General features: G+C 41.4%; 1 protein-coding gene and 1 long non-coding RNA gene across 3 annotated transcripts; one reads left to right on the top strand and one right to left on the bottom strand.

The window, feature by feature from the left end:
* Positions 1-1,130: 1,130 nt before the first annotated feature.
* On the bottom strand, positions 1,131-3,975 carry LOC148151823 (uncharacterized). Its single transcript, XR_015759514.1, has 2 exons — positions 3,872-3,975; positions 1,131-3,737 (listed from the first exon to the last, which is right to left on the bottom strand). It is a non-coding gene; the product is annotated as an uncharacterized LOC148151823 (long non-coding RNA).
* Positions 3,396-27,951, top strand: LOC122564568 (zinc finger and BTB domain-containing protein 8A.1-B-like). 2 transcript variants are annotated; one of them, XM_087994702.1, is made up of 6 exons: positions 3,396-3,444; positions 4,594-5,858; positions 8,123-8,292; positions 12,537-12,663; positions 13,625-13,733; positions 24,852-27,951. In XM_087994702.1, exons 2-6 carry the CDS (start codon positions 4,762-4,764, stop codon positions 25,323-25,325), a joined length of 1,977 nt encoding a protein of 658 aa, XP_087850828.1. In that variant the 5' UTR covers positions 3,396-3,444; positions 4,594-4,761; the 3' UTR covers positions 25,326-27,951. The 2 variants fall into 2 exon arrangements, with proteins under 2 accessions (XP_087850828.1, XP_087850826.1); XM_087994700.1 differs by lacking the exon at positions 3,396-3,444 and adding an exon at positions 3,731-4,004.

Here is a 27,951-nt window from a genome sequence, read left to right as displayed (position 1 = left end):
CAATTCCAACGCCCCTCCCCCAAGTCCCTCCTCCCTACCTTTTATCTTAGCCTGCTGGACACACTTTCCTCATTCCTGAAGAAGGGCTTATGCCCGAAATGTTGATTCTCCTGTTCCTTGGATGCTGCCTGACCTGCTGCGCTTTTCCAGCAACACATTTTCAGCTCTGATCTCCAGCATCTGCAGTCCTCACTTTCTCCTTAAATATCAGTAGGCCAAAGCCATTGTTTTTAGTCCCTGCCATGAATTGTTCACTACTAATTCCATCCTTCCTCCACTCACACTGTCTCAGGTGGAATAGACCTATTCACATCTTTTGCCTGGTATTTGAATCTTAAATAAGCTTGAATCCTCATTCTTTTCATCACAAACAACATCAATTTCTTTCTCAGTTAACATTGCCTACATGCCATCAAACTCTTCATCCATCCATTTGTTACCTGCATACTTGACCAATACCAAACTGTTTTGTTTGTTCTTCCATAAATCTCATTGCCCTAATCTCTGCTGCCAATATCCTAATATCTACACCACCGCTAATCTTTTACTTCTGTACTCATGGACCTACATTTAATCCTATTCTCCAAATGGATCGAATTTAAGATTCTCATTGTTTTGTGTAAATCCGTTCTATGTCTTGTTCTTCTAACCTACTTCACTCCTATAATGGTACTCCATCTCCAAAACCACTTACTTTTCTGACTCTGGTGTTTTGTTCACAACTCTCCCCTTCACTCTCTCACCAGTACGTGCCTTCAGCCATCTAGGCCCTATACTCTGAAATTTCTTCCCTGATGCCCTCTGCCTCCCTCTCTGTCTTCAAGGTGCTGCTTTACACCCACCTCTTTGACAAAGCCTTTGATCATCTCATCTTGGGCTTGGCGTGTATTTTAGTTCGATAATGCTTCTGTGAGGTGCCATCTTGAAATGTTTTTCATCTGTTAATCAGAACCCTTTCTCTGTGATATAAATTGTTGTGAATATTCAAAATTTGGCATTCTTACATTTATCCTGAAAAATGAAAAGCTTCAGATCTTTTTTGCAATATTCAAATTGCATACTACCAAACAGCCATTTTATAAATGCAAGTTGTTGCTAATATTTAAATGAGGTAACACAGTGCAGGGTGAGTAGTTTATCTTTAATACCAGGGTATTAAACGTTTTATTTGTTTGGGCCACATAGATCGATACAATTTAACATTAGAGACCAGATAAATGTTTAACTCCAAATTATTATAATGTACAAAAACCTCAAGATCAGCATACAACATACAGATCCTGGGATTCAGATCTAGGATTTATTAATGATATTAAAAGCCCTCTGGAGGAATGGAGTTGCGCAGAAGGTGAAAATACCAACTGATCAACAAACTGATTTTCCAATGCCATTTCCAGTGAATCATCAAGAAAAGGACAGGGTGGTCCCAAAATTCTGCCTGATCTGAACTTGTTGATGGACACATTCTGATTTTGATGGATGTGCAAAAGCTACACCAGCTGTCTCCGTACAAACCAGATGAATGCACACTGGAGAGACAGTCCTGGTCACTGAGGAATTAGGTGGGCCCCTTGAGGTGTTGGGTAGTATGGGTGGGGCTTTAGTTATTGATATGCAGCTACCATTGGATCAGTGGAAGCTGCTAGGAGAATCGGATGTAAGTGCTTGTGTTGAGAGAGTTGTTACCCTTCTAGTATCACAGGGCAAAGAGAAAACAAGGCTGTGAAACAGAACTGGGAGGCCTCCCGAGCCCAAAAGAAAGCAGCTGCTGACAAGGACGGGGTCATGCCTCTCAGATTTTGGATTGGTAACGATAAGGAGGAAGGCCACAGCTCAAACATGAGGGCAGAGGAGAGAAGCATTTAGAAGGTTTGGAGTCCACACCCCAGCAGAAAGTTTACTAGGGTTGGAGGGTTTGAGCTATAGGGAGTGGCTAAATAGACTGGGGCTGTTTTCCCTGAAGCATCAAAGGCTGAGGGGTGACCTTATAAAGGTTTATAAAATCATAAGGGGCATGGATAGAGTAAATAGACAAGGTCTATTGGGGTGGGGGAGTCCGGAACTAGAGAGCATACGTTTAGGGTGAGAGGGGACAAATTTAAAAGGGACTTAAGGGACAACATTTTCATGCAGAGGATGAATGTGTATGGAATGAGCTGCCAGAGGAAGTGGAAGAGGTTGGTATAATTACATTTAAGAGGCATCTGGATAGATATATGAATAGGAAGGGTTTAGAGGGACATGGGCAAAGTGCTGGCAAATGGAATAAGATTAATTTAGGATATTTGATTGGCATGGACGAGGTGGACCAAAGAGTCTCTTTCCATGCTATATATATCTATGACTCTGTGTTGGAGACAAAGATATCTCACCAAGAATAAGAAACGGTGACTCTCCAAATCATGTTCAAAAAGATGAACAGGAAGGGTTTGGAGGGATATGGGCCGGGTGCTGGCAGTGGGACTAGATTGAGTTGGGATATCTGGTCAGCTCAGGTTGGACCAAATGATCTGTTTCTGTGCTGTACATCTCTATGACTCTATAAATATATCCCATAACAAAAAGATTGCACCATGCAGCACTGCTCACCATAATCCCTGCCAGTAGCTGTCAAAATCACTGTGGCCTTTGCTTCTGCTGTTTTCCACAGATCATAACACCATCTCACAAATGGCCGCACACAAAACTGTATTTCACAGGTTGAAAGGAAATGTTTCAAAGACAGTCTTGAAACCTCCAGGTCTGCTCTACTGACATCAATGCATGGAAACAGGTGCAGAATCAGGAGTAAAATGGTAAGACATCATCAGAGGTGAGCTCTTCCAAACAAGAGCAGTCACAGAGCACCAACAGCTGCTCAAATCACTGCCAATTGATAACTGATATTATCAAGTCATTACAGGAGGTCAACTTAGAATGAAAATGAGGAGACATTTCTTCAGCCAGAGTGTGGTGGTCCTGTAGAATTCATTGCCACGGAGCGCAGTGGAGGCCGGGACGTTAAATGTCCTCAAGGCAAAGATTGATAAATTCTTAACCTCGCAAGGAATTAAGGGATACAGAGGGAGTGAGGGTAAAGTGGCGGTGAAATGCCCATCAGCCATGATTGAATAGCGGAGTGTACTCGATGGGCCAAATGGCCTTTCTTCCACTCCTATGTCTTATGGCCTTACGTTGTCCTCACTGAGGGACAGCCTGCAAGGCTAAGCTGAGGCTCACAGGCCATCAGTGAACCCGCAGCCTACACTGAGACCTCACAGAGTCCAGCCATCAAAAAGTGAGGAACTTGATCGTGAACCTCATTGAGATGGTCTCCGAGCAACCCGTCACCTAGCAACCACCTTCCCCAGTCCTCTCCGAGGGCCGCCTGGCTCCGCGAAGTCGGGGTCAGAGGTCAGAGTCGACGAGTGATCACCGGAGGGGGTTTTGTCGGTTTCTCTGGAGGTGAGTCGGGGGGGGAGGGAGGAGAAGGAAACACGAAGGTCCTTAGACCTGGGGCCGGAGGTGTTTTTAAACAGTTATTTCCGGGCCCAGGCTGTGGTGTGCGGGTGAAGGCCGCAGTCTGGCTGCTCCATCTGTCTCCTGAGTGCCGCGGGAATCCCTGTCCCACCGGCCGAGGCCGGCCAAAGCGTCTTCACGGCGGTGTAATCCCCGCCGTACAGCCTGCCCTACCGGAGTTTTGCTGCCCCGACATCCTCTGACACTACTCGCCGTTCAGCCCGGAGCTGGCGGTGTAACTGCAGTTTGGGGAGGAAAGAAAAACATCCGTTAACTTCTCTCCTTGCTCAAGGAGTGACTGTCAAAGTCAAGGGAAGTGTGAGGAAGTAACCGCAGATCAGAATAAAGTGGGCAGAAACACTTCAGAACGTACTTAAGCTTGTGAAGTACAGTACAGTATATCAAAATAAGTCATGCTCAATGAGGGAATCTAACTCCCGCGAATAAAACCTGAAGTGTTTTGCGTGAGCGCGAGACGATGGGATGCTCCCTAATGAATCCTAGAGGTGAGTGACTGTAGATTAGTTATAATACATTGCGCAAGAGGAAGAGGAATCATTTAAGCCTAAAACTTGCAAAAAGGCATTGCCTTTTTGATTTGGAAATTAAATGACACCAGGTTTGATTGTAGGGACTATTTCATGAATCTTAATTGAATGACCAGTGAGAATTCTTCTTCTTCCCATTTCTGCATAATAACGTCTGGTTCTTCTCCTCTTCCCTTGATGTGTTCTTGAAACCAGTCCTGACAGCATATCCGTATCGTCATGTGGGCTATCTATTTTTCACTCTGTGGCATTGCACAACTCTGAATTGCTTGATTGGTGACTGGCTGTTCAGCTTCCATTGTCTGAAGATCTGCAATTCTCTTATTAAATCTTGTTCCCTTGTTTCTCCTCTTTCCTGTTAAGATGCTCCTTTATAAGTTATATTTTTGACCAAGCTTTTTGCATAATGTGATCAGTTTTAAAATTTATTTAATAATATAACCATTGTTTTCATTGTTAATGGTGCTATATAAATGCAAGTGGTTGTTGGAGTTGGATGCACAATTTAATGTAAAAACTACTTATAATTTAATGGTTGTTTTTACAGTAAACACATTGAGAACAAGCAGCTTTTCAGAAGAACTGGAAACATTTGGATCATGGATTATTACAGCCTTTGCACTTCTTAAGCATTTGTGGTGTTTGACTTGGTCTGCTATTGCTTTCTCCTTTTGAGTCTTAATACAAGTTCAAATCCACCAAATCTTTTGGGAAAATGGAGAGTCCTTCCTATATTAAGGAATGTTACAATCACTGTCAAGCAATTCTTCAGAAACTTTACGAACAGCGAGCTATAGGTTTATTTTGTGATATTGCAGTTGTTGTGGAGGGAAAGACTTTTCATGCTCATAAAAACATCTTGTCTGCATGCAGCAGCTATTTCTATACAACCCTGAGCAAGAATAACCAGGAATGCACAGTTGTGCTAGATACAGTGAGCCTGGAGGGTTTTAGCCATTTGTTAGAATATTTTTATACTTCTAAGGTCCCAGGTTGTCACATGAATGACTTCCTTTCAGCTGCTCAGAGTTTGAATGTTTGTGTACCAGTAAAGCTTCACGTGGAGAATAGTGGAATTAATGGTAATGGCCAAATATCAGACAAAGAGATCTGTAAATTAAGGAATGTTCTTGTAAGAAACCAAGAAGTGGAAGACCTAGAACTCCTTAAGAGAGTGAAGGAAGATAATTCTGTGTGGGCGGCAAGTCCATCTTGCAAGACTGAATTGAACAATGAATCAATTGTTAACAAAAAGGTTCACAGATCATGTTTGGCTGAAATCAAAACTCGATTGCAGACTGCCAGATTAGCTAGAACAATTGTTTCTAGCAGAAAACCCAGATGTCTAAAGACCAGCCTAACTCGTGTGAATGGGAGAGAAGGGAATCAAGATATTATTGCCAAATCGGAAAATTGTAAGGTTCCATGTCAGTGGACAAAAGTGAGCTTAAGTGGATCCCAGAGAGAGGCTGGACCTGAAATACTAAATATTGCTGTGGGGGAGAGAGACTCAAAGAATGGTATACATGACAGTGTCAAAAATAGCACCAGTGTTTTGCCATCTTTGAATATGGAATCTTCACTACTGACACATTGTGGGAGGCCAAAACGATCAAAGGGGAAACCACAGAAGGATTCTATATTAATAACCAAGAACCTTTCAGGAGATGGCGATGACATTCTGGAAAGGAAACAACTGAGATGTGAAGGTTGTAAGAAGCTGCTGCCATATACACTCTACCGCTCCCATCAGGTTTCTGCTGGTGAGGAGTTGTTCAGGTGTGACATGTGTGAGAAATTGTTCAGTTACAGGTGAGTTACTGCTTCTACAGAACTCTGGGTTATCTCAGTTCATCAAGTAAGGAGAATTTTGTTGTGCAGCCAGTTAGTATTTTTTTAATACATGCTAGAATGTGGTTAGTACTGATATTTTTTGCCAGAATGATGGTGGACCATTACCTTGAAACAGTTTGTTCCAACTGAATAACGTTTTAAATGATTCTTAATTATCTATGATATTGGCGTGGGGCTGGAGTCGCATGCAGAACAACCTAGCTGAGGATGCCAGGTTTCCTTCCCAAAAGGATATCAGTGAAATATTTGGATTTTCATAACCGTATGACATGTTCTGTGTCACTTTTACAGTTTCAGATTTTTGAAACAAGTAACAAAATTTAGCTTCTCCGACTGATGGCTACGATGGGATCTGAACTCATGTACTCTGAATGTTGGTTCAATAACATAATCAGTACCATTATTGTGGTGATGCCTTTAGTTATTTTAGTGTACCCTCATTTTCCTGTTTAATTCTGGATTTTGGTGCTGTCCTTAGTCAACCCTGTGTTGCTTATAGAAAAGAAGAATGTAATATTGGCCCAGGGTTATGTGCGTGCACATACAAACACACAAGTACAGCAATGTGTTTCTCCTACAACTTCCAGTTTCAATCCTTCCAGTTAGGTTTGCATCCACCTTGCAGCACTAAAATGGCCCTAAACAAAGTTATGGATGAGATCCATGTAAAAGTACTACTTTACATTGCCTCATAGTTTCTTTGTGGTTTTTACACAGTTAGCTTCATCATTCTCCAATAGCTTTCTTTTATTGTTCAACTTGATTAGGTTGTCTTTCACTTGTTTAACAGAGGTTCTCCAGCAATGGCTTCTGTTCCCTTACCTGCACTGTCATCCTGGGTTTACGTCTCCTTATCCTTATCCATATCTATATCCTATCTCATCGTAACATTAGATTGTACGATTCCATATGTATGTTGATAACATCAAATTCTATTTCACCACTACTTCTCTCAATCACTTCACTGTCTGTGTTCTCAACTGCTTATCTGACCTGATTCTTGGAAAAGCTGCAGTAACCTCCAGCTAAGTGGTGGAAATACCAAAGCCAACACCGGCAGCCCTGGCCACTATCTCAAGCTGAATCAGACTGTTTGAAATCTCAATGTCCTGTTGTAGCTCCAGCTAAGCTTCTAACACCATATTCTTTCCATCAAAGAGATTATTTACTTTCATCTCTGTGCCATCATCCAGCTAGGACCCTGCCTTTGAAAACCACATCAATATCTGTTCCATCTTCTGACTTGACTATTGGATGAGCATCTGAAGATGCTATCCATGGACAGATGAAAAGGGTGGGCATGCAGGATTAACTAAATTATTCTTCCAGTGAGTCGACGTGAACATGACAGGCAAAAGAACATTTTATTCCAATGCTCTGTTTTGTCAATCTCCAAATTTTCACCTTGTTCAAACCTTTAAAATCTCTGCTTCCCATATTCTAACTTGCACTAAATCCTTCCCCGCTTGCCCCGTCACAATCAACATTGCTGACCTGTGTATTTCTATGTTAAATTTGCTGTATTGTTGCAAACCAATGTGGGCAATGTGCTATTAAAAGTGTTTTTTTTAATCCATTCATGGGATGAGGGCACTGCTGGCTCTCAGAGGGTTGTTAAGACTCAGTAACATTGCTGTGGGTCAGGAATCACATGTGCAGACCAGGTAAGGATGGCAGTTTCCTTCCCTAAAAGGCATTAGTGAACCTGATAGGTGTAAACAGATAAAATAATTCAATGACAAATGTAGATTGATTAATTTTAATATTTATGAACAGTTAACTTTGAGTAAAAACAAAATAAATATATGTAAAAATGGAGAAATATTGGTGCACATTACCTTTTCTGGGAGAGAAAGAAATGGAAAGTAAATTGGGAAACTTGAATCATCAAGCCCTTATATCATAGGATGTATATTTTCTCATAGCCTCTGGTATCCTGATAGATCACTTGTTCAAGAAACGCTTGGGCAAAGGCAGATGGCACTGCTCTTTCTTCCTTGTACCAGATACCAAGCATAGGAAGCTTGACCAGTCAGCTTGTTGCATCTGTCAATTTTGATACCAAATATTATGCCATTTTCTTCCCTACTCCTTCCTTTCATGCACAAATCAGTTAATTTATTAGCAAGCAGATTGTTTGGCGCCCTGAGCACCTGCAGTTTTTTTTGGAAGATATTCTAGCAGTTAACAAAATGGATGATTGAAAGACATTGTTTTTCCAGTTGTCAGCTTAGCCAACACCAGAAAACCCACCACAGCAAGAAATCATATCAGTGTGACCAGTGTGGGAAACAACTCAAGTCCATGGAAAAGCTCCGCGACCATGTGGCATACCATGGGGATGCCAGGCCCCATCAGTGTAGCCTGTGTGACAAAGCATATAAAGTGAAAAGTAAGTATGGTTAAAATGTTTTTAGGTGAATGGGTTCTGTAATCATCTGGTGAACTTACCATTTTATTCAATAACTTAGTACATCACTATGGTGAAAATCCATCCAAATCATTTAGGAGCGAAATTCTATGTAATCGATAGACTGCCTGTCATTCACTGTTGAAACTTTATTGCTGGAACAGCACAGCGGGTCAGGCAGCATCTAGGGAACAGAAGATTCGACGTTTCGGGCACATGCCCTTCTTCAGGAATGAGCAGAGAGTGTTCAGCAGGAGAAGATAAAAGGTAGGGAGGAGGGACTTGGAGGAGGGGCGTTGGAAATGTGATAGGTGGAAAGAGGTCAAGGTGAGGGTGATAGGTCGGAGTAGGGTGGAGGCGGAGAGGTCAAGAAGAAGACTGCAGGTCAGGAAGGCGGTGCCGGGCTGGAGGGATTCGGCTGAGACAAGGTGGGGGGAGGGGGGATGAAGAAACTGGTGAAGTCCAAGTTCATCCCCTGTGGTTGGAGGGTTCCCAGTCGGAAGATAAGACGCTCCTCCTCCGACCGTCGCGTTGTTGTGGTTTGGCGGTGGATGAGTCCAATGACCTGCATATCCTCGGTGGAGTGGGAGGGGGAGTTGAAATGCTGTGCTACAGGGTGATTGGGTTGGTTTGTCATTCACTGTGCCTCATTTCCTTTTTGTTAACGTCAATGGTAAAAAAGACTGAGCAGAGTTTGATAAAATGTCATAGATTTCAGAAAGATTTTATTAGATTGTGTGCGCAATTCAGGACTTAAGGTCTTAACTCATGCCTTCAGTAGGATTCTAAAATCTAATGGATTTACAAAACAAAATTGATAGATTAAGTGAATATGCAAAACTGTAGCAAATGGAGTTTAAAAGAATAGAATTAGGTACCTTCTAAATGGTGGGAGAAAGTGAGGACTGCAGATGCTGGAGATCAGAGTCGAGAGTGTGGTGCTGGAAAAGCACGGCGGGTCAGGCAGCTTCCGAGGAGCAGGAGAGTCAACGTTTTGGGCATAAGCCTGATGAAGAGCTTATGTCTGAAACGTCGATTCTCCTGCTCCTTGGATGCTGCCTGACCCGTGTTGCTTTTCCAGCACCACACTCTTGACTTTCTAAATGGTGACATGTTAGAAACAGTGGAGCTCCAAAGAGATTTGGGCATCCATGTAAGTAGAAAGGCAATTAAGTGATGGATTTTAAGAGGACTCAGACAAAATGGGTGAGTGTAGAAGTCATGTTAAAGCTTATAAAGGTCTTGTTAGATCACATCTGAAGTACTTTGCAGGGTCAGTATAGTTTTATAAAGGAGCAGTAATGTTTGATAGACATGTTAGAGTTTCTTGAGGATGTTTTTAACAGTAGATAAGGGGAAACTGATGGGATGTGGCATACTTGGATTTTGAGAAAGCTTCCAAGAATGCTGATCACAGGTGCTATATAAACAAAAAATTGGGATAATTACTGGCATGGATGGAAGATTAGTCAATAGAACAAAAACAAAGTAGGAATAAACAAATCACTGTCTGGTGTTATTAGTGGGATACTATAAAACCATAAGACAGAGGAACAGAAATTAGGTCAAACAGCCATCGAGTCTGCTCTGCCATTCAATCATGGCTGATAAATTTCTCAACCCCATTCTTCTGCTTTCTCCCCATAACCTTTGATTCCTTTCATATTCAAGAATACATCTATCTAATCTTAAATATACTTAATGACCTGGCCTCCACAGCCTTCTGTGGCTGAAGAAGTTTCTCCTTATCTCTGTTTCTAAAAGGTCTTCCCTTTACTCTAAGGCTAGGCCCTCGAGTCCTAGTCTCTCCTACCAATGGAAACATCTTCTCTGTCGAGCCCATTCAGTATTCTGTATATTTCAATTCAATTCCCCCCTTATCCTTCTAAATTTTGCCGAGTATAAACCCAGAGTCCTCAAACATTCCTTACATGTTAAGCTTTTCATTTCTGGGACCATTCTCAGGAGTCTCCTCTGAATGCGCCCTAGGGCCAATATATTCTTCCTCAGACATGAGGCCTAAAACTGCACACAATACTCCAAATCTGGTCTGACCAGAGCCTTATCGAGCCTCAGAAATACATTCCTGCTTTCATATTCCAGTCCTCTCAAAATAAATACCATCATTGCATTTGCCTTCCTAACTACTGATTCAACCCGCAAGGTTACCTTGAAAGAATACTGGACTAGATCTCCCAAGTCTCTTTGCTCTTCAGACTTCTGAATTTTCTCCCTATTTAGAAAATAGTCCATGCCTCTATTCTTGCTACCAAAGTGCATGAACTCACACTTTCCAATGTGGTACTCCATCTGCATTACTTTGCCCACTCTCCTAACTGTCCAAATCCTTCAGCAGCCTCCCTGCCTTCTCAACGCTACCTGTCTTTCTACCTGTCTTTACATGGTCTCCAAACTTCGCCAGAATGCCTTCAGTTCATTCATCTAGATCGATAAAGTGAAAAAAGGATCAGTGCTTGGAGTCCCAGCTGTTTTTCAATCATATCATGATTTGGATGTGGAGACCAAATGTCATATTTCCATGTTTGCAAATGACACAAAACTTAATGGGAATGAGCATTATGGCGATGATGTAAAGAGACTTCAATGGGAACTGGACTGGCTGAGTGGACAAGAACATGTCAGATGAAATGTGTGTGTGAAATTATCCATTTTGGAAGGAGGGTTGGAGTGCAGAGTATTTTGTAAATGTTTAAAGTTTGGAGCTGTTAATCTCCAAAATGACCTGTATCCTTGTTCGTGAATCACTGAAAGCAAATGTGCAGTGAAGCAAATAATTAGAAAGCCAAATGGTATGTTGGCCTGTTTATGCAAGAAGATTTGAGTACAGGAGTAAAACTTTCTTGCTTCATTTGTAAAATATCTGATGTATGATGTACAGTTTTAATTCCCTTACCTGAGGATGTCTTCCATAGAGAGGATTCAAAAGAGATTCACCAGTGTAATTTCTAGGATGGTTGGACTGTCCTCTGAAGAGAGATTGAGAAGATTGTACTCTCTAGTGTTTGCTTAATAGGTTATTTAATATGAATTCTTTATGAATTTCTAATTTGTAAAGGGCTAGACAGAGTATATGCAGAAAGGATGATTCCCTTGTTTGGAGAAGGGAGTTTGAATGAGGAAATTAGGGTAATAGTAAGCCATTTTGAACTGAGATGACACGCAATCTTTGGAATGTTTTAACCAAAGGGCTGCAGGAGCACAATTATTGAGTATGTTCAGGGTAGAGGTTGATAGATTCAAGATACTAATGACATTGAGATATAGGGAATAGTTCAGGAATATGCCATTGAGGCAGATTATCAGCAATAATCTAGAATGGTTGTGCAGGCTCAAGCCGCTGAATAGTCTGCTCCTGCTTCAGGACTCATCCTATGTCTAGTTCTGGACACTGTACCTTGGGAACGATGTATTAGGCATGGAGGGAGTTTGTCATAGATTTACCAAAGCGATGCTGTGACTCCAAAGGTTAAATCATGAGAGATTAGACAAGCTCTTGTTGTATTTCCTGGAATTTAGATGTTTAAGATATAATTTTGATTGAAGTTTCCAAATTATTAAGGGGAACTGATGAGGCAGACAGAAAGAAACTAGTTCCACTGGTTGGGAAGTCTAAGACAAGGCAAATTAAATAAAAAAAAAAAAGATCTTGACCTTTCAGAAGTGAAGTTTGGAAATATTTCAATATGTAAAGCGTGGCAGAAGTTTGGAATTTAACTCCACAAATGACAATTGATAGATCACTTTTTGTATGGATTTCTGCTAAAAATGTAGTTAAATTGAACGAAGCCTCAAATGATGATTAGGAGCAATATCTAATTGTACCACTGAGGGTAGGAAGTAAATTTTGGGTTGGTTAGTGACACTCTTATTCCAACAATAGTTAATAAAAAATAAAATCTCCTGTGGGGATGTTTATATAGACAGGCTGACCTTCTGTTACAATGCTTTCCCTGGTCTAATAGCATACCAATGTAAGATGTGAGAGATCATTTGGAAAAAGTGGCCACATGAGTGAGCTACTGGAAGACGGTTAGTATCTTTGACCAATATTGTAACGGACTTCAGTGACTGAGATGTTTAATATTGTGCACAGAACTTGTAAAAATATGATTTGATTTTTGAAGTCCCTGTGTATTCAGCACTGGAAATGCACTGAAATCTAAATGGTGATACTTCATTAAACAGGAGTTAAAAATATATTTCAGATGATCTAACCCAGCACATCCGTGTGAAGCATATGGAAGCATCAAAGGGAAAACCACCCCTGGTGCAGCTGTGTGAATTCTGCGGTCAGGCTGTAAAACACTACAAGAGCCACAAGATTTTCTGCAGGTACAGTAAAAGAACTGGGGTTCTTAGATGGTGGGCAGTTGATGATTTGTACTAGCAACATCCAAGAAAAGGGAAACTAAACTTACAAAGGTTGTGAAAGATACTGCCTATGTCTCACAATGCTTTTGAAGTATAGTTACTGTTGTGGAAATATGTACAGCAAAATTCCACAAAAACGCTGTAATAAGTGGCCAGATAACCTATTCCAACGATATTGGTTGAGGGACAAATATTGACCAGGTCTGTGAGAAAGAGATCCTTGCTTTGGGATCATTCATATCCACCCAGAACGGCAGCCAGGGCCTCAGTATAATGTCTTATTTAAAAAAAAGGCATCTCCAAAAGTGACAAACTCCCTCTATATTGCACTGAAATATCAGCTGAGATTTTGTATTTGAGCATTGGGCATGAGACCTGAATCCCCAGACGTCTTACTCAAGAATGTTATTTCTACTGTTAAGCCACAACTAATACTTAAATTATTGCATTTTGAGGTCCGGTTTCATAAAGTTGGGCTGTTATTCCTTTGATCTTAGAAAGTTGAGGGTTGATCTGATTGACATCTATAAAAGTATACAGATTTTTTAAAAATGCTGGAAATGAAATAACTATCTCCTTATGTGGGGGAAATCAAGAACAAGGGGTCACATCTTAAAACTGAACAAACACCATTAGAAGTGAAATCAAGAAGCACTATTTCGAGAAAGCATGACAGAAATCACTCCCACTGTGCAATGGATTCTGGATCAATTAGTTTTCAATATTAACAGAATAATGGATATTTGTTAGCTTTGAGGAGTATGTTAACCAGTTTTGTTCTAAAGGAATAGACAAACACATTCAGATAGTGAAATGGCATACTCCTGTTCCTGTTGCTTTGGTGTAATTTTTTTAATTTATAAATGATCGTGGCAAGAATGTGGGATTGCTGCCATACCTTTCTTTCCATTTTGGTTCACAGTGGCATTAAAAAGTTCCAGTGCAAGTTCTGTCTGCAGGCATTTTATCGCTTGTCAGAGCTGAAGAGGCATACATGGACCCACACAGGGGAGCTGCCTTATCAGTGCCGTGTAAGTATTGCTCAGGATCAACAACTATGTAAAGGCAATGGTTTATTGCAGCCAAAATAGAAATTGCTGGCGAAACTCACCAAGTCTGGCAGTATTTGTGGGGGAGGCGGGAGGGGGAAGTAGAGTTAATTTTTTTTCAAGTCCAATGACTTCATCAGAACTATTAGTAGCTAGGAAAAGCTGGTATTTATGAACAGAAGCTGAGTAAATGATAGTAAGAGCTAAGAATGAGAAAATGGGGTTGGCCTTGTTGAATGGAACTCATAATTGATCATGGGCCTAGGATTACATAGGAATGGGTGACTGTGCTAAAAGCAAAGTTAAAAATCATGCAACACCAGGTTATAGTCCAACAGGTTTATTTGGAAGCACTAGCTTTCAGAGCGCTGCTCCTTCAGGTGGTTGTGGAGTACAAGGTTGTAAGACACAGAATTTATAACAAAAGTTTACAGCGTGATGTAACTGAAATTATATATTGAAAAGGACCTGGATTGTTTGTCAAGTCTCTCATCTTTTAGAATGACCATGTTGGTTTCAGTTCTTTCATATGTAAATTGCAAAACTTTTTTTTACAAGTTACATAGTCAAGTGAACTATAACAATTGGTGTCATGTCGGCCCAGATAATGCATCGAAGGTCGAGGTGTCCTGTGTGAGACTGTCTGTGCCACAATGGTCAGACTGATTCTAATCTTAAAAACGGATTTACAGAATCCTACATGGATTCATGCATTTTTGAGCAAAATAAGATGTAATTCTGCAAGTACAAATTCACCCCAGAAACTTGTATGTGTGCATGTGTGTGGACAACTACCAAACATCAAACAGATTGCTCGTAGTGAACTGCCCGGCTTTCAGGACAATACCATACAACCTTGTCAAGGTAGATGCTGCAAGCCGTGTCAGAATGTCGACGTGGATACCACCATTACGTGTGGGGACACCTCCCACCACGTACGTGACAGGTACTCATTCGACTCAGCCAACGTTGTCTATTTCATATGCTGCAGGCAAGGATGCCCTGAGGCATGGTACATTGGTGACATCAAGCAGAGACTACAGCAACGGATGAATGGGCACCGCACAACAATCAACAGACAGGACTATTCCCTCCCAGTCGGAGAACAATTCAGCCGTCCACGACATTCGACCTCGGATCTTCGGGTGACCGTCCTACGAGGCAGACTTTGGAACAGGCAACAGCGAAAAGTGGCCGAGCCGAGGCTGATAGCTACGTTCGGTACCCATAGGGAGGGTCTCAGCCGGGACCTTGGGTTCATGTCACACTAAAGGTGACCCCATTGCATTATACACACAGACAGACACACAGACACACACTCACGCAGACCCTCTCTCATATGCTCACACACGCTCTCATACACACCCTCTCACAGACTTATACCTCTTTACACTCACACTCGCACACATACATACACTCTATCACAGACACTCATAACTCCCCCCAACACGTGCGTGCGCGCACACATGCGCACATACACTTATAAGTTTATGGGGTGAATTTGTACTTGCAGAATTACATTTTATTTTCTCAAAAACTGCATGAATCCATGTAAGATTCTATAAATCCGCTTTTAAGATTAGAATTAGTCTGACCATTGTGGCATAGACAGTCTAACACAGGGCAGTCGCACCTTCAATACTTTATCACTCGAGAATGTAACTTTTAAAAATGTTTTGCAATTTACATATAAAAGAACTAAAACCAACATGGTCATTCTAACAGATGAGAGACTTAAACAATCCAAGTCTTTTGTCAACATATAATTTCAGTTACATCACGCTGTAAACTTTTGCTATAAATTCTGTGTCTTACAGTCTTATACTCCACAACCACTTGATCAAGGAGCAGCGTTCCGAAAGCTAGTGCTTCCAAATAAACCTGTTGGACTATAACCTGGTGTTGTGTGATTTTTAACTTTGTACACCCCAGTCCAATACCGACATCTCCAAATCGTGCTAAAAGCAACCCATGTTGCAATAGTACTGGGTGTGAGTTGGATTAAAAGTACGGAAGGGTGGAATCAGGCTCCCTAAACTTTGATCTCAATATTGAGTCCTAGAGGCTGCAGGTTACTCAGGTGGAAAATGATGTTGTTTTTTGACCCTGCACTGAGGCTTGCTGGAACAGCACAGCAGGCCTTGCCAGAAATGTTAGCATTGGAACACCGCGGTGTGTTGAAATGGCAGGCAACTGGAAGCTCAGTCATTTCGGTGTACCCAGGCACTTTGGGTTTGTACAAAGGCGATGGTTTATTGCAGGTTGGATTTGCGTGAAAGCAAGTTTTTTACAAATGGGTTTTGTGTATGGGTTAATTGCGGGAGGGCTTTGTATAAAGGTGATGATTTTTCACAAATGGTAATTGTAATGGTTAATTGCAGGTAGGGTTTATGTCCCTATGATCAGGTGGTTGGTATTGTGTTAAAGTGATGTTTACTCACTTTGTTTTCTAACAAACTGAGATTATGTGTACCATATACCATTATCAGGTAGCGCATACCTGGATCGGATTAAACTAATCCAACTGCATCATGAGCCCCATCTCCAGCTGCCTAATAAGCAAAGTTTTATTTTGCATAACTATTGGTGTATATCCTCTCTGAGAGAAATTGCCAAGCCAATTGCAGCTGAATTGCCATGCTTTTGTACTGTAGGCCTATGCTCATTCTAACCTGTCTAGAGTTTGTGTACCTACGTTTAATTTCTGCTGCTATGTCTTATGGTCTTATAGCAGGAGAATGAGGTTGAGAAACTTACCAGCCATGATTGAATGGCAGAGCAGACTCAATGGACTGAACAGCCAAATTTCTGCTCCTATGCTTATGGTCTGTAGCATTTGATTTGGACTTTCTGAAAAGTTCGGTCTGAACCCATTTTTCAAGAAGTTAAATATCTCATTGTTTTTGGTCCAACTTACCCAAAATTTGTGGATATGCCTGGGGCCATCTGAGTCTGGCCTGCCTAGCTCATATAGCGTTTGCTACATCAGACTGTTGAGTTTTTGGAGGAGTTATGAAGCTGAGTATTCTGAAATGTGGCTGCTAATTCTGAAGTTTCTTTTCCTCCTCTTGTGTCCACAGTATTTATATTTGGTTACAGAAGACCACACTCTCTCAATAGAACAGCAGTAGGTTTAATGTCTACATAAAATCATGAGGCATAGTGATTACAGATTGTGACATTTACACAAGTTATATGAACATCTGCCAGTATATCGAGCTTTAGCTGCAGCATTAAACAAGGTTGGCATACAATGTTATTCATAGGAAGCACAACAGCCAGTAAAAGAATCCACAGTAGTGTGATCATCTGTTTTACTTGGCATTAATACGTATTGGGGGATAAATATTGGCCAAAGCACTGATCATCTACCTCCATCTGAGAAGATGGGCCAGTCCTGCTCCTCGGATGCTGCCTGAACTGCTGTGCTTTTCCAACATCGCTCTACTCCAGAATCTGGTTTCCAGCATCTACACTCATTGTTTTTATCTAGTTGATTTTAACATCTTGTTGAAAGGCAGCACTCCCTCAGTCTTGAATCAGAGTGTCAGCCTAGATTTTTGTAGTAGAGTCTCTGGGGTGGAGTTCAAATCTTCCAGTTCAGGTGCAAATTGTACCACTGGCTACTGCAAGGGTTCAGACAATTGCCCCGAATTGGAACTGGGGAAAATGAGATCAGGGTTCCTGCTGCTAACTGCTGACCTATTAACCTCTGTTGAAAAGTGCCTTTGTGAAGCTTCAGCAAGATCAAGTTTTATGATTTTCATTATGATATGCTATTTTTTATCATACAATGTTATTCCACAAGCCAATAAATTGAGAGGACACTCAGCAAATAGGACCACAATTTTCAGGTATGCGGTCTTGCCACCGTGAAGTGTAAAAACCAATTTTACTGAGATGCAGATACCTCCCAGCTTTGTACGGAATAATATGTCATTACATGTTGCAATTGCTATATTGCTACAGTTTACTCTGCGTTAAAATTTAAATTTCGCCAAGTCTGATGCTATCTTGCTGATAGTGCAGCGCCTGATTGTGTTTGTACATCTGTTGTTCCTGTCGTATTAAAATGTAACCTTTTAACTTAGTGAAACTGATTGAACCCCTCATCAGTCTAGACTTCCAAAAGGTGCCTCATGGGAGGCTGCTGAATAAGGTGAGGGCCCATGGTGTTTGAGGTGAGCTGCTGGTTTGCATTGGGGATTGGCTGTCTGACAGAGGTAGAGAGTTGGGATAAAAGGTTCTTTTTTGGAATGGCAAGTGGGGTCCCACAGGGTTCAGTGTTGGGGCCATAGCTGTTCACTTTATATATAAATGACGAAGGGACTGGGGGCATTCTGGCGAAGTTCGCCGATGATACGAAGTGAGGTGGACAGGCGGATAGTATTGAGGAAGCGGGGAGGCTGCAGAAAGATTTAGACAGTTTAGGAGAGAGGTCCAGAAAATGGCTGATGAAATTCAACGTGAGCAGGTGCAAGGTCTTGCACTTTGGAAAAAAGAATACACGCATGGACTATTTTTTTTTAAACGGTGAGAAAACTCATACAGCCAAAGTACAAAGGGATCTGGGAGTGCTAGTCCAGGATTCTCTAAAGGTTGATTTGCAGGTTGAGTCCGTGATTAAGAAAACAAAGATAATGTTGTCATTTATCTCAAGAGGGTGGAATATAAAAGCAGCAATGTGCTTCTGAGACTTTATAAAGCTCTAGTTAGGCCCCATTTATAATACCGTGCCCAACTTTGGGCCCCACACCTCAGGAAGGATATACTGGCACTGGAGCGTGTCCAGTGGGGATTCACACGGATGATCCTTGGAATGGTAGGCCGACCATATGATGATCAGCTGAGGATCCTGGGATTGTATTCATTAGAGTTTAGAAGGTTGAGGGGAAATCTAATAGAAACTTACAAGATAACGCAGGGCTTAGAAAGGGTTGGACACTGGGAAGTTCTTCAGCCAGAGAGTGGTGGGCCTGTGGAATTCATTGCCACGGAGTGCAGTGGAGACTGGGACGTTAGGTGTCTTCAAGGCTGAGATTGATAAATTCTTGATCTCGCAAGGAATTAAGGGCTATGGGAAGAGTGCAGGTAAGTGGAATTGGAAGGCCCATCAGCCATGATTAAATGGCAGAGTGGACTTGATGGGCTGAATGGCCTTGCTTCCACTCCAACGTCTATCTATGTCGAAAAACAAACATTAAAAATTGATAGGGAAGCTCAAAGTGCTCCTTCAAAACTGTGCCATTCTCACAATGGCCTAACAGCATAACTATGCAGAAGGTATCTCATTACAGCCAGGTAATGACGTGGGGAGACAATGAAAAAACAGAATAACAACTTGGCCAATAAGGGTGAAAACCCAGTTGCAGTCACGTGCAAAAACTCTGGCAACTACCTCCTCTTCCTCCTTTTTCTAATTCCTCATCCCAAACCTGTGATTCTCCATTAATTTCCCAAGCTTCCTGTCACACTTCTCACAACGAGTCCCCAGTCTAGCTAAAATCGCCCACAAAGTAAAACAAAAGTTAATCAAACTGAACTGTTCTGAAGAAAAATCATAAAAGGCTTATATTGTCCCAGCCAACACTGACTGGTTGGCAGGTCTTCATTTTTGCTAGAGAAAAACCGATGTGGGAGGGCCTCTTTATTGATGAACAAGTTAAATCCTGGTTTCCATGGTGGAGTAGACCTTTGTTAATAAGATCCGATGATACCACTTTGATTTAGGCTATTTGTATTTTATCTGTTATTTGGGCTATCCTGCCAGCCTTCATCTTCTCTCCATTTTATAATTCCTGAGACATCAATTTTGTTGTTCACTCGTACACCAATGTTGTTGGGATACCCTTGTCATTATATTGTAGGATAATCTGGTGACTAGGGCTATCTTTCATGATTGTAACAAGTAATGTCCAAAATAAGATAAAATAAACCCTATACAGAGCAACCTTGATTATCCAAACATCAGTTATCTGAATTTCGGATTACCCGAACAAGATCTCAAGGTCCCAGTGTGGCTTCCTTTGTTTTCGATTAGATCAGTTATCTGAACAAAAGAGTGAAAGTAATTTATTTGCTATTGTAGTAAGAATTAAAATAAACAGCCAGTCAGGAACTATTCAAGTTGCAAGACCTTCATGGGGCAAATCATTTAGATAATGTATTTTTTTTCCCAAATATCTGGAATGTGTTGGTTGGAATAAAAGTAAACTAGTTTCTGATTGGTTAAACCCAACCAGCACATATTTTTGATTAGTGGAAACATTCTGTCTTGAGACTTCAGCACATAACCTGAGATGAAACGTGAATGAATCATTCAGGTACTGACTCATTTCTGCCACGTATGATATTAAACGGAGACCCGGTTTAGCTGTTGAGATGGGTGTGAAAGATCCTATGGTAGCTTTTCAAAGAGGAAGGTGAAGTTCTCTGTATCTAACTAACATTTACCCATCTGCCAGCATCACTAAACATATTGGTTATTTGTTTTACTGTGCTTTCAGGGAACATGCAAATTGGCTATTTATTTATCAACGTAACAGTGAATACATGTCAGAAGTACATAACTGGTTAGAAAATGCTTTCTGCTGTTCTGTGACTGTGAAATGTTAATTTGGTGCTGTGAATAATATTTTAATTTGGACTTGACCATCTTTGTTTGAGACATAAGTTGATGTGCATAAACTTCTGGTTGAAATAATCTGAATTGTCCAGACCGGAGGCCTGTGACCAGTGGAGTGCCACAAGGATTGGCGTTGGGTCCACTACTTTTCATCATTAACATAAATGATTTGGATGTGAGCATAAGAGGTATAGTTGGTAAGTTTGCAAATGACACCAAAATTAGAGGTGTAGTGGACAGAACTAGAGGACATAGGTTTAGAGTGAGAGGGGAAAGATATAAAACAGACCTGAGGGGCAATTATTTCACGCAGAGGGTGGTGCGTGTATGGAATAAGCTGCCAGAGGAAGTGGTGGAGGCTGGTACAATTGCAACATTTAAAAGGCATCTGGATGGGTATATGATTAGGAAGGGTTTGGAGGGATAAGGGCCAGGTGCTGGCAGGTGGGACTAGATTGGGTTGGGATATCTGGTCGGCATGGACTAGTCAGACCGAAGAGTCTATTTCCATGCTGCACAACTCTGACTCGAATTGTCATTGTATGGCTTCAAGTGATATATTCTATTCTCTGGACTATCAGATCTATATAGACAACCAATGTTTCTTTTGTGACCTAGAATTTCTGATTTCTAATGCTGACTCTTTCTAATTTTGATGAACTAAATTTAATTGTTGTCAGCTTAGCAAGGGAATAATTGTCATCTATTAAATAGCCTTGAGTTATGCCATGTGCTACATTTGAGTCCAATTGGCCAGTTTGAACCTGTTTTCCCAGCACATCATTAAACAATGTGAGATAAAATAAGATAAATATTTCCAGTTTTCAGCTTGTGCAATGTGATCAATGTGAGTGATGTAATCAACCAGATAGAATGTTGCTGTGGAAATGCTTGTGGCCTTGTATGTCATATTTGAGGGGAGCAACTGAGTAGAGGAGCCCCGACAGGCTCCACCTAGAGGAGCAGCTGAGCAGAGGATCCAAACATGGGCAGTTAGCAGCACTTTAGAGGGATGGGTGAGAAGAAGACCCTGAGACAGGTATTCTGGAAGGTAAAGTGAACTCCCTATTATGGTGAGGTTTGGAAATATAAAGGGAATGCTTGGTTACCAGACAGTCTAAGAGAACCAGACAAGTTGTACAGGACTCTGCTGAGGTCCTGCTCACTAACTGGATTTCCATTTTTATGAGGACGTTAGTACCTCAGAGGAGTGCAGTCAGAGCCAAGTTTGTGGCACCAAGGGTGGCTCACTTGTACAGGTGAGGAGGAAGAAGTAGAGAGGAGCAATAGTGATAGGGAATTTGTTAGTCAGGAAAACAGACAAGTGTTTCTGTGACCATGGATGCGACCTCAAGATGGAATGTTGCTTCCCTCAGCTAGGAGATAAGAATGTCATAGTCTAGCTGCAGGACATTTTTCTGGGCATGAGTGAACAGCCAGAGATGATAGTCCTTTTTGATTTTTATTCATTTGTCAGATGTGGGCGTCACTTTGCTCACACCTAGTTACCCTCAAGAAGGTGGTGATGAACTGCCTTTTGAAATACAGTAGTTATTTGCTGCAGGTTGATCTACACTGCTCTTAGGAAGGGAATTCCAGGATGTTGAGTCAGGGCCAGTGAAGGAATGGTGAGTGGCTTAGAGGGGAACCTGCAGGTGGTGGTGTTCTTATATATCTGCTATCTTGTACTTTCCAGATGGAAGTGGTTGTGGGTTTGGTATGTTGGTATTAATGACTTAGATGATCTCTCCTCAAAACTGTATCTGATTATTTAACCAATAATCCCACATTTCAAAATTGCCTCAGTGACAGAAAAATAGATGTTTTGGAAATAAGTTTCCAGTGTTGTTTCACAGGCCTTAGTGTTGACTCTCTTGCTTCTTTCTGTATTTATTAATGGTTTGCACTTAAATTTGTAGATGATTCAAAAACTAACCAGGTAGTTGATAGTGAAGTGGGTGGCTGTAGACTGCAGGAAGATATAAATGATTTGCTTGACTGGGCAGAAAAGTGACCAATGGAATTCAATCTGGAGAAATGTGAGATGATGCATTTAGAGACAACAAACGAAGCAAAGAAACACAACAAATGGGAGGATTTTGAGAGTGGTAGAGGAAGTAAGAAAACATATCCCCATGTCTTTGAATGTGGTGGTACAGGAAAGTGAGGTGGTTTTAAAACAAAACACCTGGAATGCATTCCTTTACAAGATAAAATATAGAATACAAAAGTAGGTATATATGCTGGAATTGTATAGAATGCTGGTTATGCCATAGCTAGTATTTTGTGTACATTTCTGGTCACTGAGAGGAAGGACATACTTGCTTTAGATAGGGAACAGACGTGATGTGCAGGAATGTTGTCAGGCTTGAAGATTGCAGCTATAAGGAAAGACTGGAAAGACTAGGTTTATTTAAGAAGAAAGGAGGCTGTGGAGTGACTTAGTTGCATATTTTAGCTATCTCCTTAAAGTTTGCTTATTTGTCATAATTTGGAGAAGAATTTGTACTGTTTCCCTGAAAAATTCTCCCCATTTGTTTGCTTTCTCCAGTGATTAACATTCCTGGAGATTTGGGCATATGAAGCATGAGTTTGCCTTAGATGGGATAAGCATTCCAGGGACTGGACATTTGTCTCTTTCCCTTTCATGGATCAAATGGGATCCCTGGATGCTTTCTTCCTGGACTTCACTGGCTTGAGTCGACGTTTATTGCCCAGTTCCAATTTTCCTTGAGAAAATACAGGTGAGTCACCTTCCTGAACCATTGCAGTAGCTCTGATGTAGATACATCTACAGTGCTTTTATGGAAGGAGTTTGAGGATTTTGACCTGTGATGGTGAAGGAATAGTAATATGGCTCCAGGAGGAGGACTGTGACATGGAGGGAAGTGGTGATGCTCCCTGATGTCTGCTATCCCTGTTCCTCTAGTGGTGGAGGCTGTGGGATTGGAAGATCCCATCAGTGGAGCCATGGGGAACTGAAAAGGTTCATCTTGGAGATAGTGTATATACTGCTGTCACTGAATGCAGGAGGTGGAAGGTATTAATGTTTAATGTGATGGATGGGGTTTCATTCAAATGTGCTTTGTCCTGGGTGGTGTCCAAGAACTGCTTAAAGTGTTGATGGAGCTACACTCAGCTAGGATGTAGAGAATATTCCATTATTGTAGATGGTGGACAGGTTTTGAGGGGCTATTAGTTGCTGTCTGCAACATTCTCATCTTTTACCCCCTCCCGTGGCTGAGCGTTTAAATCTCTGGTCAATGGAAATCTCTGTGATGTTGGAGGACAAAAAGGTTAGCAGTACAGTTAAATGTCAAGGAAGGATGCTTTGGATTCTCTCATGTTGGAGGTGGTCATTGCATGCACTTTGTGGCACAAGTGTTACTTGTCATTTATCAGCTCAAACCTAGTGTTTTGGCTGCTTCAGTATCGGAGGGGTGGCAAATGGTCCTGAACGTTGTGCAATCATGAGCAAACATTGCCACTTCTGACGTTTATGATGAAGGGAAGGCTCTTGATGAAGTAACTGAAGATGGCTGGCTGTAGGAACCAGCTTGAGGTGTCATACAGAGGTGTCCTGGTCTGCAACAACCACAACCATCTTCACTTTGTACTAGGTCTAACTCCAGTCAGTTGAGAGTTTTTTCCTCCAGTTTTGCCAAAATAACTGGGACTTGATTACCTGGTTTAACAGGAAATAGTGTGCTTACAAGAGGCATTAAATGATTTAAAATCTTAAAATGATTTAATTTTTTAAAAATACAATTGCTCTTACTTAAAATTATATTAGTTATGATATCTACATTATTTTCAGTGTTCCCATATCTCTGGTAATAACCTCCTGAACACAGATCTACTTTTGACTCCTTATCAAGAAGTGTCTTGATTTTAAAACTTTCATTCTTCTTTTCATGTTCTTCCCTGCCTTTGGTCTCCCCTACCTCAGTAATCTCTCTCAGCCCCACAACCCTCTGAGACAGTTGTACTCCTGTAAATATAGATTGTTATGCACTCCCCAATGCTAACTGCTTCCCGTCGGTGCCATGTATTTAGCTGCATATCCCTAAGTCCCGGAATGCCCTTCCTTCACACCTCAGCCTCTCTGTTCTGTTTTCCTCTTTTAATATACTGCTTAAAGCTACTTGCTTTCTTTTTCAAACTTTTCATCTTTGGAATGATTTTCTTATATGGTTTAGTGTAATATATTGTTTTATAATGCTCTTGTGAAGCACTTTGTGTGTTTCTAATGTAAAAGATGTCACATGAATGTAATTTGTTCACTGGCATTCAGCGGTAATATTCCTGCATCACCTGTAACAATTTGGGTTCACATGCTGCAATCGAATAGTCCCCACAATATTCCTGCAGTAATTTGTTCAGTTGCTGCTTTCCCACCTTCCCACTCTTTCCTATCATTTAGGTAATTTTCCTTCACACCCCTGCAGTAATCTTGTGTTCTGGTTATGCACTAGGTCTGTGGAAAGCGTTGCCGTCATCCAAGTAACCTCAAGAAACACATTAGAACAGTTCACAAAGAGGAAATCCGAGTGCAGATCGACAAGGAGCATGCCTCTCCGAAGCTTCTCAAAGACTTTCTACCTCGAGAGATGGAGAGTGATTGCACGGTCAAGGGAAGCGGTAACTTCGTGGACAGGACTGATACTCGGTTGCGTGGATCAACTGATTCTACAATATCCTCTTTTGGAAATGCCATAACAATCCCTGGTGCAGTGTCTAGCATGCCACATGTGGTCTGCACTGCTCCTGATAATCATAATGCTATGATCCCGCCTATATATACAACTGTCTCCACTGCTTCAGAAAGACATCATGATAAGATGATTAGTCCACTTCCATCTTTCAAGTCCCTCCTTACTAGCCCCCATGTAGATATGCTGCAGAATCCATTTCACCAGACAGCAACCTTAGAGCAGAAGCACCAGTAACTTTGGAGATTGAATGATGAACTGAGGGAAACACTATGCACAAGATGAAATTATCCGCCAGGTCTATGCTTAATATATTCTTCTTTTTGATTTATGCAAACTGTGGCCTGCAAATTGATGAAACATCTGAGAAGTTTGCAGTTTCATTTAAAAGTTCTGCTACTGCATTATATTTATCTGTATTAAATGTTTGTATTGCAAATACCTTGTTAAGATATTGAAAGCAACAAATGCTGGTGATCACAGCGGGTCAGACAACATCCATGGAGAGAGAGCAAGCTAACATTTCGAGTCTAGATGACTGTTCATCAGAGCTGAAGTAAAAGGTGAAGGGACAGAATTTATGCTATTGTTTGCAGTGGGGGTTGGGGGTGGGATAATGGGTGTAGGGTGTTGATGGAGAAAAGATGTTGATAGTTCAGATTAAGTGATCAGAATGTGAGAATGGCAGAACAATGGTGTGTTACCTGCCAGAATTGAAAGGACAAAGTGGAATGCTGGGAGGGGAGGACATGATAACAGGATGGAAGAAAGGGAAGAAATAGAAGTTGGTTTACAATTTAAAGGTATTGAACTCAATATTAAGTCTAGAAGGTTGTAAAGTGCCTAGTTTGAAGATGAGATGTTCCTCCAGTTTGCGCTATGATTCACTGGAACACTGCAACATCCTGAAGATAGACATGTGAGCAGGAAGCTGTGTTAAAATGACCGGCTGCAGGAAGATCGGAGTGGTGCTTGCGCACAGACCAGAGGTGTTCTGCAAAACGGCCATCCAGTCTGCATTTGGTTTCTCTAGTTTAGAGTAGGCCACAATGGATGCAGCGAATACAATACACAAGATTGGAGGAGGTCCAGGTGAAATGCTCCTTCACCTGGAAAGACTGTTTAGGCCCTTGGATGGTGAGCAGGGAGGAGGTGAAGGGATAGGTGTTGCATCTTCTGCGGTTACATGGGAAGATGCCGTGGAGAGATGTTGGTTGTAAAATGGACTAGGATGTCCCGGAGAGAATGATCCCTGCGAAATGCAGATGGGGAGTGAGGGGAAGATGTTTTGTTGGTGGCGTTCTACTGGAGTTGTCTGAAATGGCAGAGAACGATCCTTTCAGTGCGGAGGCTGGAGGGATGAAAAGTAAGGATAAAGGGAACCTGATCACGCTGTTATAAATGATGGGAAGGCGCAAGTGCAGAAACACAGGTGATAGGTCAGATTCGGTTGTGGTCCTGTCAACTACAGTGGGTGGGAAACCACAGTCATGGAAGAAGGAAGCCATGTCAGCAGCATTGTTTTGGAAGGTGGTTTCATCTGAACAGATGTGAAGTAGGTGAAGGAACTGGGAGAATGGGATGGAGACCTTGCAGGACATGGGGTGTGACAAGCTGTAGTGAAGATAGCTTTGGGAGTCAGTGGCTTTGGCCGGACAACATTCATGTAGAGAGAGCAAGCTGATGTTTCCTGATTCAGTTTCCAGCAACTGCAGTATTTTGCTCCTATGCCTTGTTAAGATAGTTTTCCTCCACATGGATCTTAAAAGGTTCGTTAAATTGCTGTCAGAGTTCAGTTCTAAAAGGAGATGGAGAAGTGACCTAGTCTCATCAATCTTGCCTCTTGATCCTCTTCCCCTCTTAAGGTAATGAAGTCTGGTAAAGTATTGTTGTTTCAATTGAATAGAACATTAGTATTCTCCAGTGTAACATACAACAAAAATCCATCACTGTATTCTTGAAAACCTGCTGAGATATGGATTTCTTAGAAATCTGTCCATGTGTTAAGAGCTATAATGGTGTGGTTATTTGGTTTGCTATCCTTTAGGGAGGTGATGGCATAGTGGTATTCCAGACACCCAAGCAATGTTCTGGGGACCCAGGTTCAAATCCTGCCATAGCAGATGGTGGAATCTGAATTCGGTAAAAAATTGGAATTAAAAGTCTCACAATGACCATGAAACCAAAATCAATTGTCAGAAAAGCCCATCTGATTCACTAATGTTTGTTAGGAAAGGAAACTGCCATCCTTACCTGGTCTGTACTACATGTGACTTCAGACCCACAGCAAAGTGGTTGACTCTTAACTGCCCTCTGGGTAATTAAGGATGGGCAATAAATGCTGCCTAGCCAGTGATGTTGTCATCCCATTAATGGATAAAAAAACAAGAGTCATCAGCTACTATAAGAAATGTGGGATACTGGATATTGCGAGCTGGGTATAAACTTTTTTTTTGATGGGATGTGGGCTGTGTAGGTATTTGTTCATCTCTAACTGCTCTGAGGGCAGTAGCTGTGGATGTGAGTCACATATGGGCAAGACCAGGTAAAGATGGCAGGTATGGACACAGAGTCGAAATTGGATTTGTTTTTTTTCTTTCCCAAGTTAGATTTTAAAATGCTTCTTCAAAGAGAATATGTCAGGTATGTTCATTGCAGATTTTCCTATTTTGAAGGTTAGTACTGACAATTAATTTGTCTTCCCAATGCCCTAAACAAGTTAGTGTGCCTTTATTTCCAGCAATTGTAATTGAAATGTAGTGACTTTTACCCGTACAGTGAGGGAGGTACAGTATGCTGTACACAGGAGAAAGTGAGGTCTGCAGATGCTGGAGATCAGAGCTGAAAATGTGTTGCTGGAAAA

This window comes from Chiloscyllium plagiosum, unplaced genomic scaffold, assembly GCF_037043375.1.
Source record: "Chiloscyllium plagiosum isolate Xiang-an unplaced genomic scaffold, Cpla_swu_hap1 HiC_scaffold_2, whole genome shotgun sequence".
Lineage (NCBI taxonomy): Eukaryota > Metazoa > Chordata > Chondrichthyes > Orectolobiformes > Hemiscylliidae > Chiloscyllium > Chiloscyllium plagiosum.
Note: the sequence above shows the minus strand (reverse complement) of the source record. Positions and strands in the feature narration are given on the sequence as shown.